Source organism: Tyto alba, unplaced genomic scaffold (genome assembly GCF_018691265.1).
Source record: "Tyto alba isolate M040663 unplaced genomic scaffold, T.alba_DEE_v4.0 Super-Scaffold_5, whole genome shotgun sequence".
In the NCBI taxonomy this organism is placed as follows: domain Eukaryota; kingdom Metazoa; phylum Chordata; class Aves; order Strigiformes; family Tytonidae; genus Tyto; species Tyto alba.
In genome coordinates, this window is record NW_024881326.1 from 24,279,671 (window position 1) to 24,291,822 (window position 12,152).

The 12,152-nt window shown below is 57.0% G+C and overlaps 1 protein-coding gene across 4 annotated transcripts in view; it reads left to right on the top strand.

Annotated features, from left to right (window-relative positions):
- Positions 1 to 12,152, top strand: part of NLGN3 (neuroligin 3) — a 42,104-nt gene that overhangs the window by 11,910 nt on the left and 18,042 nt on the right. For 2 of the 4 annotated variants that reach the window (XM_042807065.1, XM_042807066.1), the window contains exons 2-3: positions 6,676 to 7,420; positions 8,525 to 8,584. In XM_042807065.1, coding sequence (XP_042662999.1) covers positions 6,943 to 7,420; positions 8,525 to 8,584 — 538 coding nt within the window. In that variant the 5' untranslated portion in view covers positions 6,676 to 6,942. The remainder of the gene's footprint in view (positions 1 to 6,675; positions 7,421 to 8,524; positions 8,585 to 12,152) is intronic. The other 2 variants (XM_042807067.1, XM_042807068.1) reach the window with 1 other exon arrangement.

The following is a 12,152-nucleotide window of genomic DNA, read 5'->3' on the forward strand; positions in this document are numbered from 1 at the left end:
TGCCTTCTGGAGCCAGGCATCAAACAGTGTGCTGGCATTCAACACCAAAAATGTCTGGAAAGGCTGAAGTGTGGGCAAGGGAAAGGTCTGCTTTGCCCCTGGTGTCCTTCCCAAGGCAGACTTGGCTCCTTCATGAACGACTTGTTAGAGGCCATGGAGCAAACGGGGATAGGCCATATGGTAGCAGGAGGCCATTGGCACCACAGTGGAAGTGGCACTTGAAATTGTCTGTTTCTAGGGAATTTGGTTAACATTCTTCTGTTCTGAATGGGAACTCTCGAGGATCTTGGCATGTGTCTGGGAGTTGTCAAAGAGCTTCTGTCCCACATATGTTTTTGCAGCAATGAGGAACTTGACTGACGCTTTTCACGCGGTCTCTCATCCTCTCCCCAGGGCAAAGGATGTGCGTGGAGTGTCTTGTAAGCTTCTGACATTCAACTTGCTTTAGATATTGGTGGTGCTGTGGGTAGAAGTTAGGAAAGACAAGTCACAGGGATGTGTCTTGCGTTTCAACTAAATGAGTGGTTTTCCTTCTGTCCCATCAGAGTGACCATGATGCCTAGATATCAGAGGTGCTGCAGACGTGCCTCCAGGAGGAGAGTGAGATGGGGGGCACCAGGCTCAGGGGGAGACCTCTGCAGAGTGGAGAACAGCTGTGATGGGCTCCATGGTGCTGGGAAGCCTCCTAAGTGCTCTGCTCTGTCAGAGCATCCTAAACGCTGAAGACTTTGTGGCCAAGGTGGCTGTAGTTCACCCAGATGGTGACAAATACTGAATAGATGAGAGCAGGAACAGAGGTGCCAGCCAGGGTTGATGAGAAATGTGGAGACTGAGCTGGAGGCGATCCTGAGGGGACACTTTGCCCATCCATCTGCCATGCAGCACCCTCTGCAGTTATGCATGGCGTGCTTTAACTTTTCCTGGTGTACACTTGATTCTCCTTTCTTAATATTAAATGTGTATCCTACCTAGCATGAAGTTCAATGTCAGCCTGTTCTGACCCTTTTCGCAGTGGCCTTTACATGTTATAAAACTGCATCCTCTGACTTGTCTTGTCTAGAGTAGCCCCACTCTTCCAGGCTTTTGCCCAAGGCTTTTTGGTGGTCTTGCTGATCTCTGGTGGCCTCTCTCAGTTGGCCCAAATCTTCTGGGGAATGAACTAGTTCTCTGGAGAACAGTATTATTTGATGTTTCTTTATGAGCTGAAAGGAGAGCAGAGTAATTACTTCACATGTCTTTATAAGCTGGCCTTTCATATATCCTACTGTATTTGGCCTTTTTTTGTGGCAATGACATGCTTGCTCATGTTCAGGTCGTACTCTCCTTTAGCCCTTATGACCCTTCTGGCAGAAACGCGGCTGTTTTTTCTTCCGTGGTCTGTTTGTGCAGTTTTTTACCTCCCAATGACTTACAGCCCTGCTCTCAGCCCTTTCCCCAGCCTGTCAGGAGCGTGTCAAATTCCCGTCCTGGCCTCCAAAGCGCTGTGACGTGCAGATTTTAAAACATACTCTGTTCTGTCATTTGGGTCATTCATGGAAAAGCAGAGCAGTAGTAGCAGCAGGGCAGACCTTTCTGAAATCCTACGTCACCTTTCAGTGTAACTGGGAGCCACTGGTAACCATCTATTACTGTGCAGCAGCTCTGTGATGGACCTGAAGTCCTGGGAATTGCTCCCACAGTGCTCTGGAACCAGGAACCATCTGCCTGTGGCGTGGATGGGTAACCTGGCGTGGGTTATAATACCCGCTGTGCACAATCCATAGCACGTAACCACCAACTTTGCCCTGTAGTATTTCCCCTTACGCATCAACCCAGGCCACAAGCATCGGAGGGTGCGAGCTAAGACCTGTTGGCAGAGGGATGCTCTTCAGGAGTTGCTGGGACACACAGACACAAGCGTGTCAGTCCAGTTGTGCTGCAGCTTTTGTACTCCCCAGGGTTTCCTATGGGGTTTCTGCAGCGTCATGGGCCAGGTAAGATGGGAGAGGGGGTCGGTGAGGGACAGGGTCACTGCCTGGTGGAGGAGAGCAGCTGGCAGGGCAGGAAGCACATCTGACGGGTGCTGCTGCCCAAGAGTTGAGCATCAGCCTGAGGTCCTGGAGCACAGGCTGGTGGAAAGGTTTGGAGCTCACTCGCCCCAGGGAAGAGGAGGTAGCGGTTTCTCGTGCTGCTTTCCAGGTGCATGTCTGTGATGGGATGTGTGGGCTGGCCCCCTCCTACCTCTCGCCGTAATACAGTGGGATCAGATGGTGAGCAGAGCTGGACAAGGCGGAGTGGCCGGAGGGTTGCGAGGGGACATTCCCTCTGCTTGCTGCTGGGAGGAGATTATCCAGCTGGGCGGCCTGAGGTCCCCACCTCTCCTGGCTCTGGACCACACAGGACAGAGAGCCACAGCATCCAAGTGGGGATGGGTCAGCCCGAGTGCTCGGGGCCAGGAGGCTGGACCCCGATGAAGGGTCTGCTGTGAGGGCAGGCTGCCTGCTGACATCTCGGCCGCCTGCCAGGGAAGGTGTGGATCTGGCTCGTCTGGCTGGTGTTGAGACGCCTGACTCTGCGTCTTCGAGGGAGGCTTCCAGAGGATCCCACCCGCCCAGGTTTCCATGGAGAGTGTCTCCTTGTTGAGGAGGGAGCCGTCTGGCAGACAGTAAATACCGATAGAGCGTTTGTTTTCCAAAGCACATGAATAACATCCCTAACAGCTAGCAGCCTCACTTCCTCCGCTCACCCCACTGGCAGTCTGGCAGAGTGACCTGGGATGCCTGCGGTGTCTTTATCCTCCCGGCTCCTTGCTGCATGCTTGTCTGAGCATTCCCAGTTTGGCCGTGTCTGCCCAGCGCAGCCTGGTTTCCCTTCCAGTTGGCAGGCACGGCTCCTCCTGGCGCAGGGCTGCGGGGAGGCAGCACCCATCTTTGCTGGGGGACACGTCTGGCTTTGCTGCTGGAGGGAAGAAAGAACGGGAGCGCTGTAGGCAGCAAAACGGGGGAAGTTTTGCTCCCACCTCCTGTGGGATGCGAGGGGAATTGCTTCCCTGAATGAAATGTCCTTCCTTGGATCTCCTGGTTATTCTGCATGCTTTGAAAGACCAAGAGGAAGCTTGAGAGCTGTTGAGGTAACAGGCTGTGATGCAAGGCGCACGCAACAGCCCCTGGTGGAAAGGGCTGAGCTTGGGTTTTCATGGCAGTCTGTCAATATTAAATTAAGGCTAAATTCCCATCCTAAATGTTGTGTTAACATGAAGTTACAGCAGAAAGCACAGAGCACAGAACAGCGATATGAGGCTATAAGATGTGTTATGGGGATATTGTAATCATCCCAAATGAGGCATTTGAAACCCGGGGAATTCCAGATGTAGGGTTTGCATCATTTTTGGGGTTTGTAATTGAAAAACAATCCAAACATAGGAATGCTTATGAGCATGTCACTGAGATTGTTTGGGTGCCTTTGTTCTGTGCTGCAGGGACACGGGCACATGGAGGGAAAAAGTCTTTTAAAATGACAGAATCAAATGTAGAATTACAACTGTTAAAATACTGTGATCTGGATTTGAGTGCTAAGACATCGTGGCTCTCCAGGGTAACGTCAGGGCTGCTGGGTCTTGACTGTGCATCTCTGTAGCTGGACATACTTGGCTGTTGCTAATGTAACTCACTTCTGTGCCTGATGCTTTGTAAAACTAATAATTGGAGACAGTTGCAAGACCTGTAGCATCATTTTATTTAAATTAAGGGTGTGTACTTGGAATTTTAGTTCTATCTTAGCTTATGGTTTTTGTCTTCAGAATTCCATGGGTTTTAAAAGCTATTAAAGGAACCGTGGATAAGGATTAAACAAAAGCCCAAAGGAATATCATCATAACATAATTCTGAGGAGCTATAGCAAGAAGCTGATTTTTGGCTGTGTTTTGTAAAAAGAGATTCCTCACTGTGCCAGGACAGGGCTTTTATGGCGGCTGTGTGGCCACTCTGAGGATGCAAAGTGGGTGGTATATTCAGCGCTAATTTTGCAGTGACTGGTGTGTGCAGCCCAGCCGGGCAGCTGTGGGCTGCAGAGCAGTGCTCCCTGGTGCTGTGAAATTGCTTGTCTGGAAGAGTTGGTAGAGCAGCAATGCCCATGGCAGCGTGCAGCCGCAGCCCCGAGGAAGCTCTCGAATCGGGAAATCAGCTGGTAAGCCACTGCTGGCAGGGCTGTGGTGTTTCTGCGGAGGGAAAACGATGACGGGTCAATTGAAGTGGCTCTGCGGGGAGTTGTGGGCACTATCATAAAGGCTGGAAGCTGCCTGTAGCTTCTAGTCACTCAAATTAGATATGACAGTCATTAATAATTTGGCTTTATCCTAACCTGTGGTAACTGCAGGGACCCGAGCAGCAGCTTTGCACCGAGTGGTTTGCCTTCTGGCAATGTCAGCCAGGGTGGTGGGTCTGAAGCACCTTTGAGATCCCATTTGGGAATGCAGCTTTGGGGGGAGCCTGGGCCATAATTGCACCCCTGTCACTGATAGGCAAAGGTCAGTTCTCTGCTGAAGGAGGAGCATTGCTGCGAGGAATGCTAGATGAATTATGGGTTTTTTTCCAGAGCAGGAGGCAGAGCAGGACAGCTGAGGCACCGTGCTGCAGAGGCAGCTCCAGCAGTGGTGGGGCAGAGCAGGGCTTGGGGTCTCTGGGTGCCTCAGCTGTCTTTCTGTCCCTCAATACACCTTGTGTTTCCTTCTTAGGCTTTGGCAGCTGTTTGGGGAATAATGCAGCACTGTCATACTCCTACCAGGTGTGTTTCTGTTACTGCCTGGTGAGGCAGGAGGAGGTGGAGGGGAATGATGTGCAGAGGTGATGGAGGTCAGGGGTAGAGTGGGCTCAGCCTCAGTCATGATAGCTCAGCCCTCAGGTTGTCCCTGTGCTGTGGATGGGGCAGTAGGTGCAACTGCTTCTCCCTGTCATTTGTACCACCTTCCTTGTCTGGAATTACCTGTGGTCCCTCTGCGGGCGCTGGAAAGATGCCTGCATGCCCAGCACTGCGAGGCCTTGCTGCTCTAGTGGGCTGGATGCAGTAACATGATTTTCTGGGCTGAGTGTTTCTTATTATGTCTGTCATACCCTGATTTCTGAGCCTGCTGCGTTCCCCGGGTGTATCAGGAGGGCAGGCGCAGCACGGGCCCATTTCCTTAATGACCAGCAGTGAATTGCCTGCACATGTGCAGTGCAGATTTGAGATGCCCTCCGTGGTTTTGTTTTGTGGTTTTTGTTTTGTTTTGTTTTTTCTCTGTGGATTTTCCTCATTGGATGAGGTGTTCTCCGTCCGTGGAGTCCTTGCCCAGCTGAGCCTCTACCAGAGCTGCATCCTCCCATCTGCGTACAGCCCTTATTTTGTGCTCCAATAATTCCACGGCAACTCTGCTCCCCTCTGAGTTTAGGAGAGATTTACTGGGTGGGAATGTTCTGGGGCAAAATGGAGGTACCCTGGCACCGCTGCTGTCTCTCCCAGGGTAAGGACATGTGGCTGAGGCGGGACGAGCATCCTCTGACCCACCGCCAAGCAGTGCCTTTTAGTGGGGACCAGGCTGCAAAGCAGCCTGCTGAGGTACGAAGCTGGCCTCTGACTGATGATGCTCTCGCCCAGCCGGGGTGAGGACAAACACTGGGCAAGCCCAGCCTCTGTGGCCCCCCATGCCCAGGTCCCCCGGGAGCAGTGCTGCTGGCAGGGGGGCCGCTTGCATAAGCCCTGCATGCAGCAGTCGGTGCGGGGAGGTGAAAGGCAGAGCCCTGAGAATCCACACAGCCTCCAGCAAGGGCTCCCTGGCACAGGAGCTCTGCTCGCTGACACACATCTGCAGGTCCCCATCTGCAGCTGCTGCCTGCCTGCCTGCAGCTTCCTCCCTTCCCTGCAGACCCCGTGGGGGGCTGCCACGTCTGCTCCCCGCCCTGCCGACAGCCTGGTGTGGGGACACGGGAGCAGAGCTCTGCCTCCATGACTCTTGCTTGGGTGGCCGGGAGGCAATCAGGGCAGGGAGGGGGCTGCAGTGCCAGCAGAGGGGAACGCTGCCTGCCCAGCACCCGGGTTGTGCCTGGGGTCTTGCTGCTTTGGCCAGGGGCACGTGGAGGGAGAAAGATGGCTGGAGAGTGCGTGGGTGAGCAAGATGACTGTCTAGGTAGGAGACGTGGGTCTAATTTGCTGGTATGTGAGGTAACACCCAGACAGGGGACTGATGGTGGGATGGAGCCAAGGCAAGGAGCACAGCCTGCGTGGCACGGGAGTGCTGGTGGCTCGGTCGGTGCTGGTGGGCTTTTGTGCAGGGGCGGTGCCTGACAGGTTCCTTGTGGAGCGTGTTTATCTTGGCACCCATAATCTGCCGCTGGTACCCTCCCGCAGCATGGCGCAAGGGCACCGTGCTGCTGCCCCGGGGCGGCTGCAGGGCTCACCCCGGCAGGGCAGGGGCAGGGCTGGCCCCCGGGTGCTGGGGACGGGCCCTGTAGGCACGGGCAGAGGCGGTCTGTGTGTCTGCACGTGCTCGACTCCTGCGACACACGCTTGCCTATCCCCACAGCTGCCTGCCTGGGTGGTGGCAGAACCAACGAGCACCCATGGGTGGGAGGGTCCAGCCAGGGATCCTGGCTCCTTCTGCACTGCAGCTCTTTGACTCGTCCCAGAGCAAGTCTGCTGTTAATTCCCTCCATCTCTCCACAGTATCAGCAGTTCCCTCCGGGCCAGGCCGTTGGTAGGCGGGCAGCAGCAGGCAGCTGGCAGGCTGTGAGGAGTGGTGGCACATCTCCCTGAGTCCGTGCTCCCAACTCACCCAGCAGAAGGTGTGGCTGGGCTGTGCACTCCTGACTCCTGTCTCTCCTGCTCCGTCTGTTCCCGGTGCACAAATCAGAGGCTTGGCGTGATGGGGATGTCCTGAGCCCTCGCCCCAGGAGCTTCAGGCCTGGATGTTGGTGCTGTTCCTCCCGGACGATGTGGCTGACACTCTGGAGAAGCCCTCTCTTGCCCGCCGTTCCCCAAGTGCCTGAGCTGGTGGCCGGCTGGGACCTGCGTTTCACCCTCTGGGTCCTGAGCTTCGCCTCGGCAGTTGTGCGGATGGAGGGCCAGGTCTACTCACCGACTGTCAACACGCACTATGGGAAGTTACGGGGGGTGCGTGTGCCACTGCCCAGCGAGATCTTGGGGCCCGTGGACCAGTACCTGGGGGTGCCTTACGCCGCCCCCCCCGTCGGGGAGAAGAGGTTCATGCCCCCTGAGCCACCACCGTCCTGGTCGGGCATCAGGAACGCTACCCACTTCTCGCCAGTCTGCCCCCAGAACATCCACAACGCTGTTCCTGAGATCATGCTGCCCATCTGGTTTACCTCCAATCTGGATATTGTGGCCACGTACATCCAGGACCCCAACGAGGACTGTCTGTACCTCAACATCTACATCCCCACGGAGGATGGTGAGTCCCTGCCGGGGTGCCCGCAGGAGGGCAGGGAGGGGGGGCCTCTCCGCCCCTCCCCAGCAGTGGTTGGTCTCACCTGGGTGTTGTGTTTGAAGCATGTGGTTGTGGACCCTGCAGCATGCTGTCTGTCTGTGGAAAGCTTTCTCTGGCCACGCAGTTTGCCCTCTTGCCCTCAGCTGCCATTTCTGTCTTGCGTGCTCCTGCTCCTCCACACCTCCCGGTCCCCAACCTCCACCTCCATGGCATTGTCACAGGTTCCTCTCTTGTGTTGCTAAATCTGAATCCGACTCTCTGACTGCAGATCCACAGAGCGACAAGTTGGTTTGTGCTCCCCAGGCGCCGAGTGCCAGGTTCTGTCTTGAGTTGGTTCGGGTTTGTCCTTCCTCCCCCCCTTCCCACCCTCCCCAGGTCCATGCGCTAGTTGTGGGCATGGGCTGCGGCTGCGGCTGGGAGGAACACTCTCTGCCTCTCCCTGGGGAGATGATCCAGCAAGGAAGGGACTGTGGAGCCTTTTTCCGGGCCCTGGTATGGATGGGAGGTTGGGGGCACCGGCAGGCACATCGCTTGGCTGCTCCCCTGTCCGCTGGCGGGACAGCGGCAGAGTGATGAGCCTGGGGTGCCAGGGACCCGTGGGACATGGTGCTGTTGGGGTGAGGCTGAGCGGTGCTGGGTGCCTCCTTGTCTAACCTTTTCCTTTGTAGGGGATCCCACCTGAACTGTAAGTAGAGGGCAGAGGAGGCAGTGCCTACCCACGTGCCTGCCCCAGCCTCACCGCAACGGGAGCCCCCAGGGATTTTCAGTGGGCTGGAAGGGACCTGCAGCGGGTCTGCTGTGCGTGGCAGAGCAGTCTGGCAGGCCAGTGACTTCTCCCAGGCCGGCTGGCTCCACTCCTCTGTCCCTGGGGCCCTTGGCCACAGGATGTATCATGCCTCCCTTCCCGCCCAGCACGGTTGGCCCAGAGTTTTCCTCCCACGGCGACACTCCCTCCCGACCTCCTGCGGTCCTGGGGGTGGCGGGAGGGTGGCAGCGTGGTTGTGATTGCATGTCCACTCCCGCCAGTGGAGCCTCCTGTTATTTTGTAGTCTTTTATTCATTTTACAGTAAAACGGATTTCCAAGGAATGCACCCGAAAGCCCAACAAGAAAATATGTAGGAAAGGAGGTATGTAGCAAGCCGACCGGCAGAGAGGCACAGAGAGGAAAGAGAGAGAGATTGAGAGGGTGCCTGGCTGGCCCCTGACCCACGGCATGCTCCTCTGGCACCTCTCTGTGCTGCCACCCAGATCACTGGCCCTCCAAGCAGCCCACCCTGCCATCCCCTGCTTCCCCCTCAGAGGATCCCTGCAGATGCTCTAGCCGCCTCCGCTCCCCGGCCGGGGGAGCTGGGGCTGGTGCTGGTTGGGAGTGCAGGTCTGGGGTCAGGTGAGAGGAGGATGCTCACGTTGCTCCAGGCTTTTCGGAACAGCTTCTCCCGAGCTGAGCCTGTGCTCCCACCTTCATCCTGCTGGCACCAGCAGCCTCCCAGCCCCTGGGAATGAGAGGGAGCCTCTGATGGCAGGTAGCACTTAAATGCCCCCCATCCCTTATGGGTGCATCTCCTGCTGGGCGTGTACGGGCGCACTCGGGGCAGCACCTGTGTGAGGGGGGACTGCAGCCCGTCGTGGGCTGAGCTCTTCCCCTGCTGCATCCCTGGTCAGTTTGCATCCAAAGCTCCTCAGCTAAAAGCATAAAACCTCTCCCGGCTGTGTAAACGCTGCCGTCTTCTGCCCTGATCTGTGGTCCCACCAAGGCTGCTCCCCACTGCTCACACCCTGAGGCCCCTGCCAGCAAGGATCTGCTCTCTGCCCCCTGGCACAGCATCCTCCCTGAGCCCCCAGCTGCCTTGCAGGCAGCCAAGCACCTCCAGTTCAAACAAATCTCCACTTTGCCTCGCCTCCACCCCCAGGGCCGTGCAGGGCTCATCCTGCTGCACATTGAGGCAAGGGGGGCAGCTCAGCTGCCTCTTGTCCCAAAGCGATCCTGCATTCCTGGCCAGCGCCATGGGCTGGGGAGTGGAGACGTGCAAATGCGAGCTGGCTTGGCCCCTTGTCAGACACATTGCTTCGCCTGTTCCGCCACACAGCCTCCGTGCAGGCAGGGAGAGCCCGGGGCTGCTCTGTGCATCCCAAAGTTGGATGTGCCAGCGCTTGGGCAGCCAAGCTCTTCTGAAAGGCTCGGTGCAGGGAGGGGGTGTCTGGAGGGCAGGGGCTGCTGTCCTGGGCATCCCGTGGCAGTGGGGTTCCTGCATCCCGGCCTCCACCTCCCCGTGCCCCTGGGGTTGGCAGGGCTGGCGCAGCTGGGCTCGGAGGTTTGGGGAGCGCTTTCCTTCCAGCCATTTCCCCCAGTTCTGTTGTTGGGTTTCTTTGCTTTGCTTTTCCTGTTGCTGCCCTGGCTATTCACACGCCATCTCTCTTAGTGCCAAGGCTGCCCCTGAAAGGGCTGGCGCATTAGGGAGTCTCCGCACGCTGCCTCCGGAGCCGGCTGTGCCAGCGATCACCAGCCACTTCAAAGCGCTTCCTCTCCCGGCCCTCCCACCGGCTGCTGGGGCTGGCGGACCCCCCCCAGCCCCCAGCCTTACAGCCGGGGCCAGGGAAGCAGGTTCCGGGTTACGGCTGCAGAAGGGGGACAGCGTAAGGCACGGCGAAACACCTCTCGCCTCCTGGTTTTCCCTCCCCAACGGCTCTGCTCACGGGCAGGGTTTCTGTGCAGCCCATCTGGGGTTGCCTCTGGTCACCTCCCGGGGATCCAGGGAGGGACATGCCCTCTGCCCCTGCCAGGCTCTGCTGACTCACAGGCCGGTGGATCCCCAGTGCGGGCTGTTTGAGCATCCAGGTGTGACGTGCTGGGAATTAAAACACCCAGACACTGGTGCTGCCCTTGGGCTCCAGCCACGGCTTCAGTGGCTGTTGGCTTGAATTAATTGAGCTACTTGCGATGAGACGTGGAGGGTCCCCTGCCCCTCGTCGTGTGTCCTGGGTTAGTAATGCCTGGGGTGAGGATATTGTACCTGCAGTGCTGATTTCCTCAGGCTGTGTGTCATCCAACATGGTTTCGTTCTGGAATATTCTAGGTTCTTATTTCTAAGGCCACATGTGAATGGTGAATAAGTTCTCCTTTCACAGAGCAGGCAACTCTGCGGTATTTTGGTGGTTCAAAACACCTCAGCTCCCGCTTCACTGGAGTTTTCATTATTTCTGTCACCCCTAAGCTCAGTGTATTTCATAGCAGCCAAAGGACTGCAAATTTATCAGAATTTAACCCTGGGACAGAAAAACATCACTGTTTCCCTGCCCAGTTGCCCACAATAACTTCCTATATAGAAAATTCCTACATACCAGTGTCCTCCATACATTTTAGTCCCTCCTCTGGGAGCAAGGCAGGACAGCGGTGCGTTGAGAGTAACTAGCCATGCATGGTGCCAGGAGAACTGACCACACTGAGGATCAGCTGAGGGTCAGGTTTTGTTGTGAAAATAACTCTGCCCACGCAAGGAACGTGTACACACGCATGGTACAGTACCTGAGTGGAAAATGCAGCTCTTCCCTTTGTGCTGCCAACAGCCTGAGCCTGTGCTTGGCTGTGGCAGGTGCTGGGATGCTTTCCCCTTCCCTTTGCCACCAGCCTGGGTGAGCCTTGCTGCAGGGCACGAGGAGGTGGATGTCACTTTTGGAGGGGAAAAGTGTGGCTGCCCTGCACTTAGCAGCCCTCCCTGGTTGTCCCTAGCGGCTGCCTGTGGCTGGGTCTGCAGCGCTGCGGGGACAAATGTGCCAGTCCAGTGTCTTGCTCTGCTGTGCAAGGGTGGCTGGAGCTCCCAGCAGCTCCCGGGCTCGGGATGCGCTTCAGCCGCTCTGCGGGAGAAGCACTGCGGCTTCTGCGCTCCTCTCCAAGAAGCAAACTTGTCTGAGTACCAGCTGAGGCTTTCCTATGGCTGCACAACTCCTGCAGTGCTCCCTTGCTGGAAGGCTTCTCACCAGCCTCCCGCGCAGCCTGCCGCTTTGCAGAGCTGGCTGGGAGCAGGCCACTGCCCTGGTGCTCCGCTTGTGCTCTGGGGAGTGATTTGCAAAGGTGAGGGTAGGTGTTTGTGCTGGCAAAGGCAGCAGAGCGTGAGAAGACACGGTGCTTTTGTGGAGTGTGCTTGAGGATGGCGATAACTCCTCTGCATCACCCAGGGACGGGGAGAGGCAGGGCAGCACCAGGGTGTGCTGCCGTTCTGCAGCAAGGGCTGATGGCTGGTGGGGCCAGCCGACACAGGTCCCGGGGGAGCAGCCCCTGCCTGTGGGGCTGTGCAGCAACAGATTCAGCAGCTGTCACCGGTCCTGTCCCCGTTGCTTGTCACTCCTGGAGAAGCACCTGAGCTGGTGTGGCCACCTGCGTGTGTGCCTCCGGGAGCACGTGGCCGTTGGACACGGTGGCAGCGCTGCTGCGAGCTCCTGCTGCCTGTAGCATCGTGGCTGCTGCGTGGGAGTGGGTGCCCTGGGGGGCTTGCACTGAGGAGGGGGTGCTGGGACTGCCCGCAGCCACCCTGAGCAGACATTTGGATCAGGAAAGGTGTCAGCTCAGGCTCCTGCTCTTCACTTATCCACACCATGCTGAGTGTAAAGGCTCCCAGGACCAAGGCTCTTTGCCCTCCTTTATCTCTGTTTGCACTGGTGTTGGTGCTCTTGGCATGGTTTACTTAAGATAGCATAAAT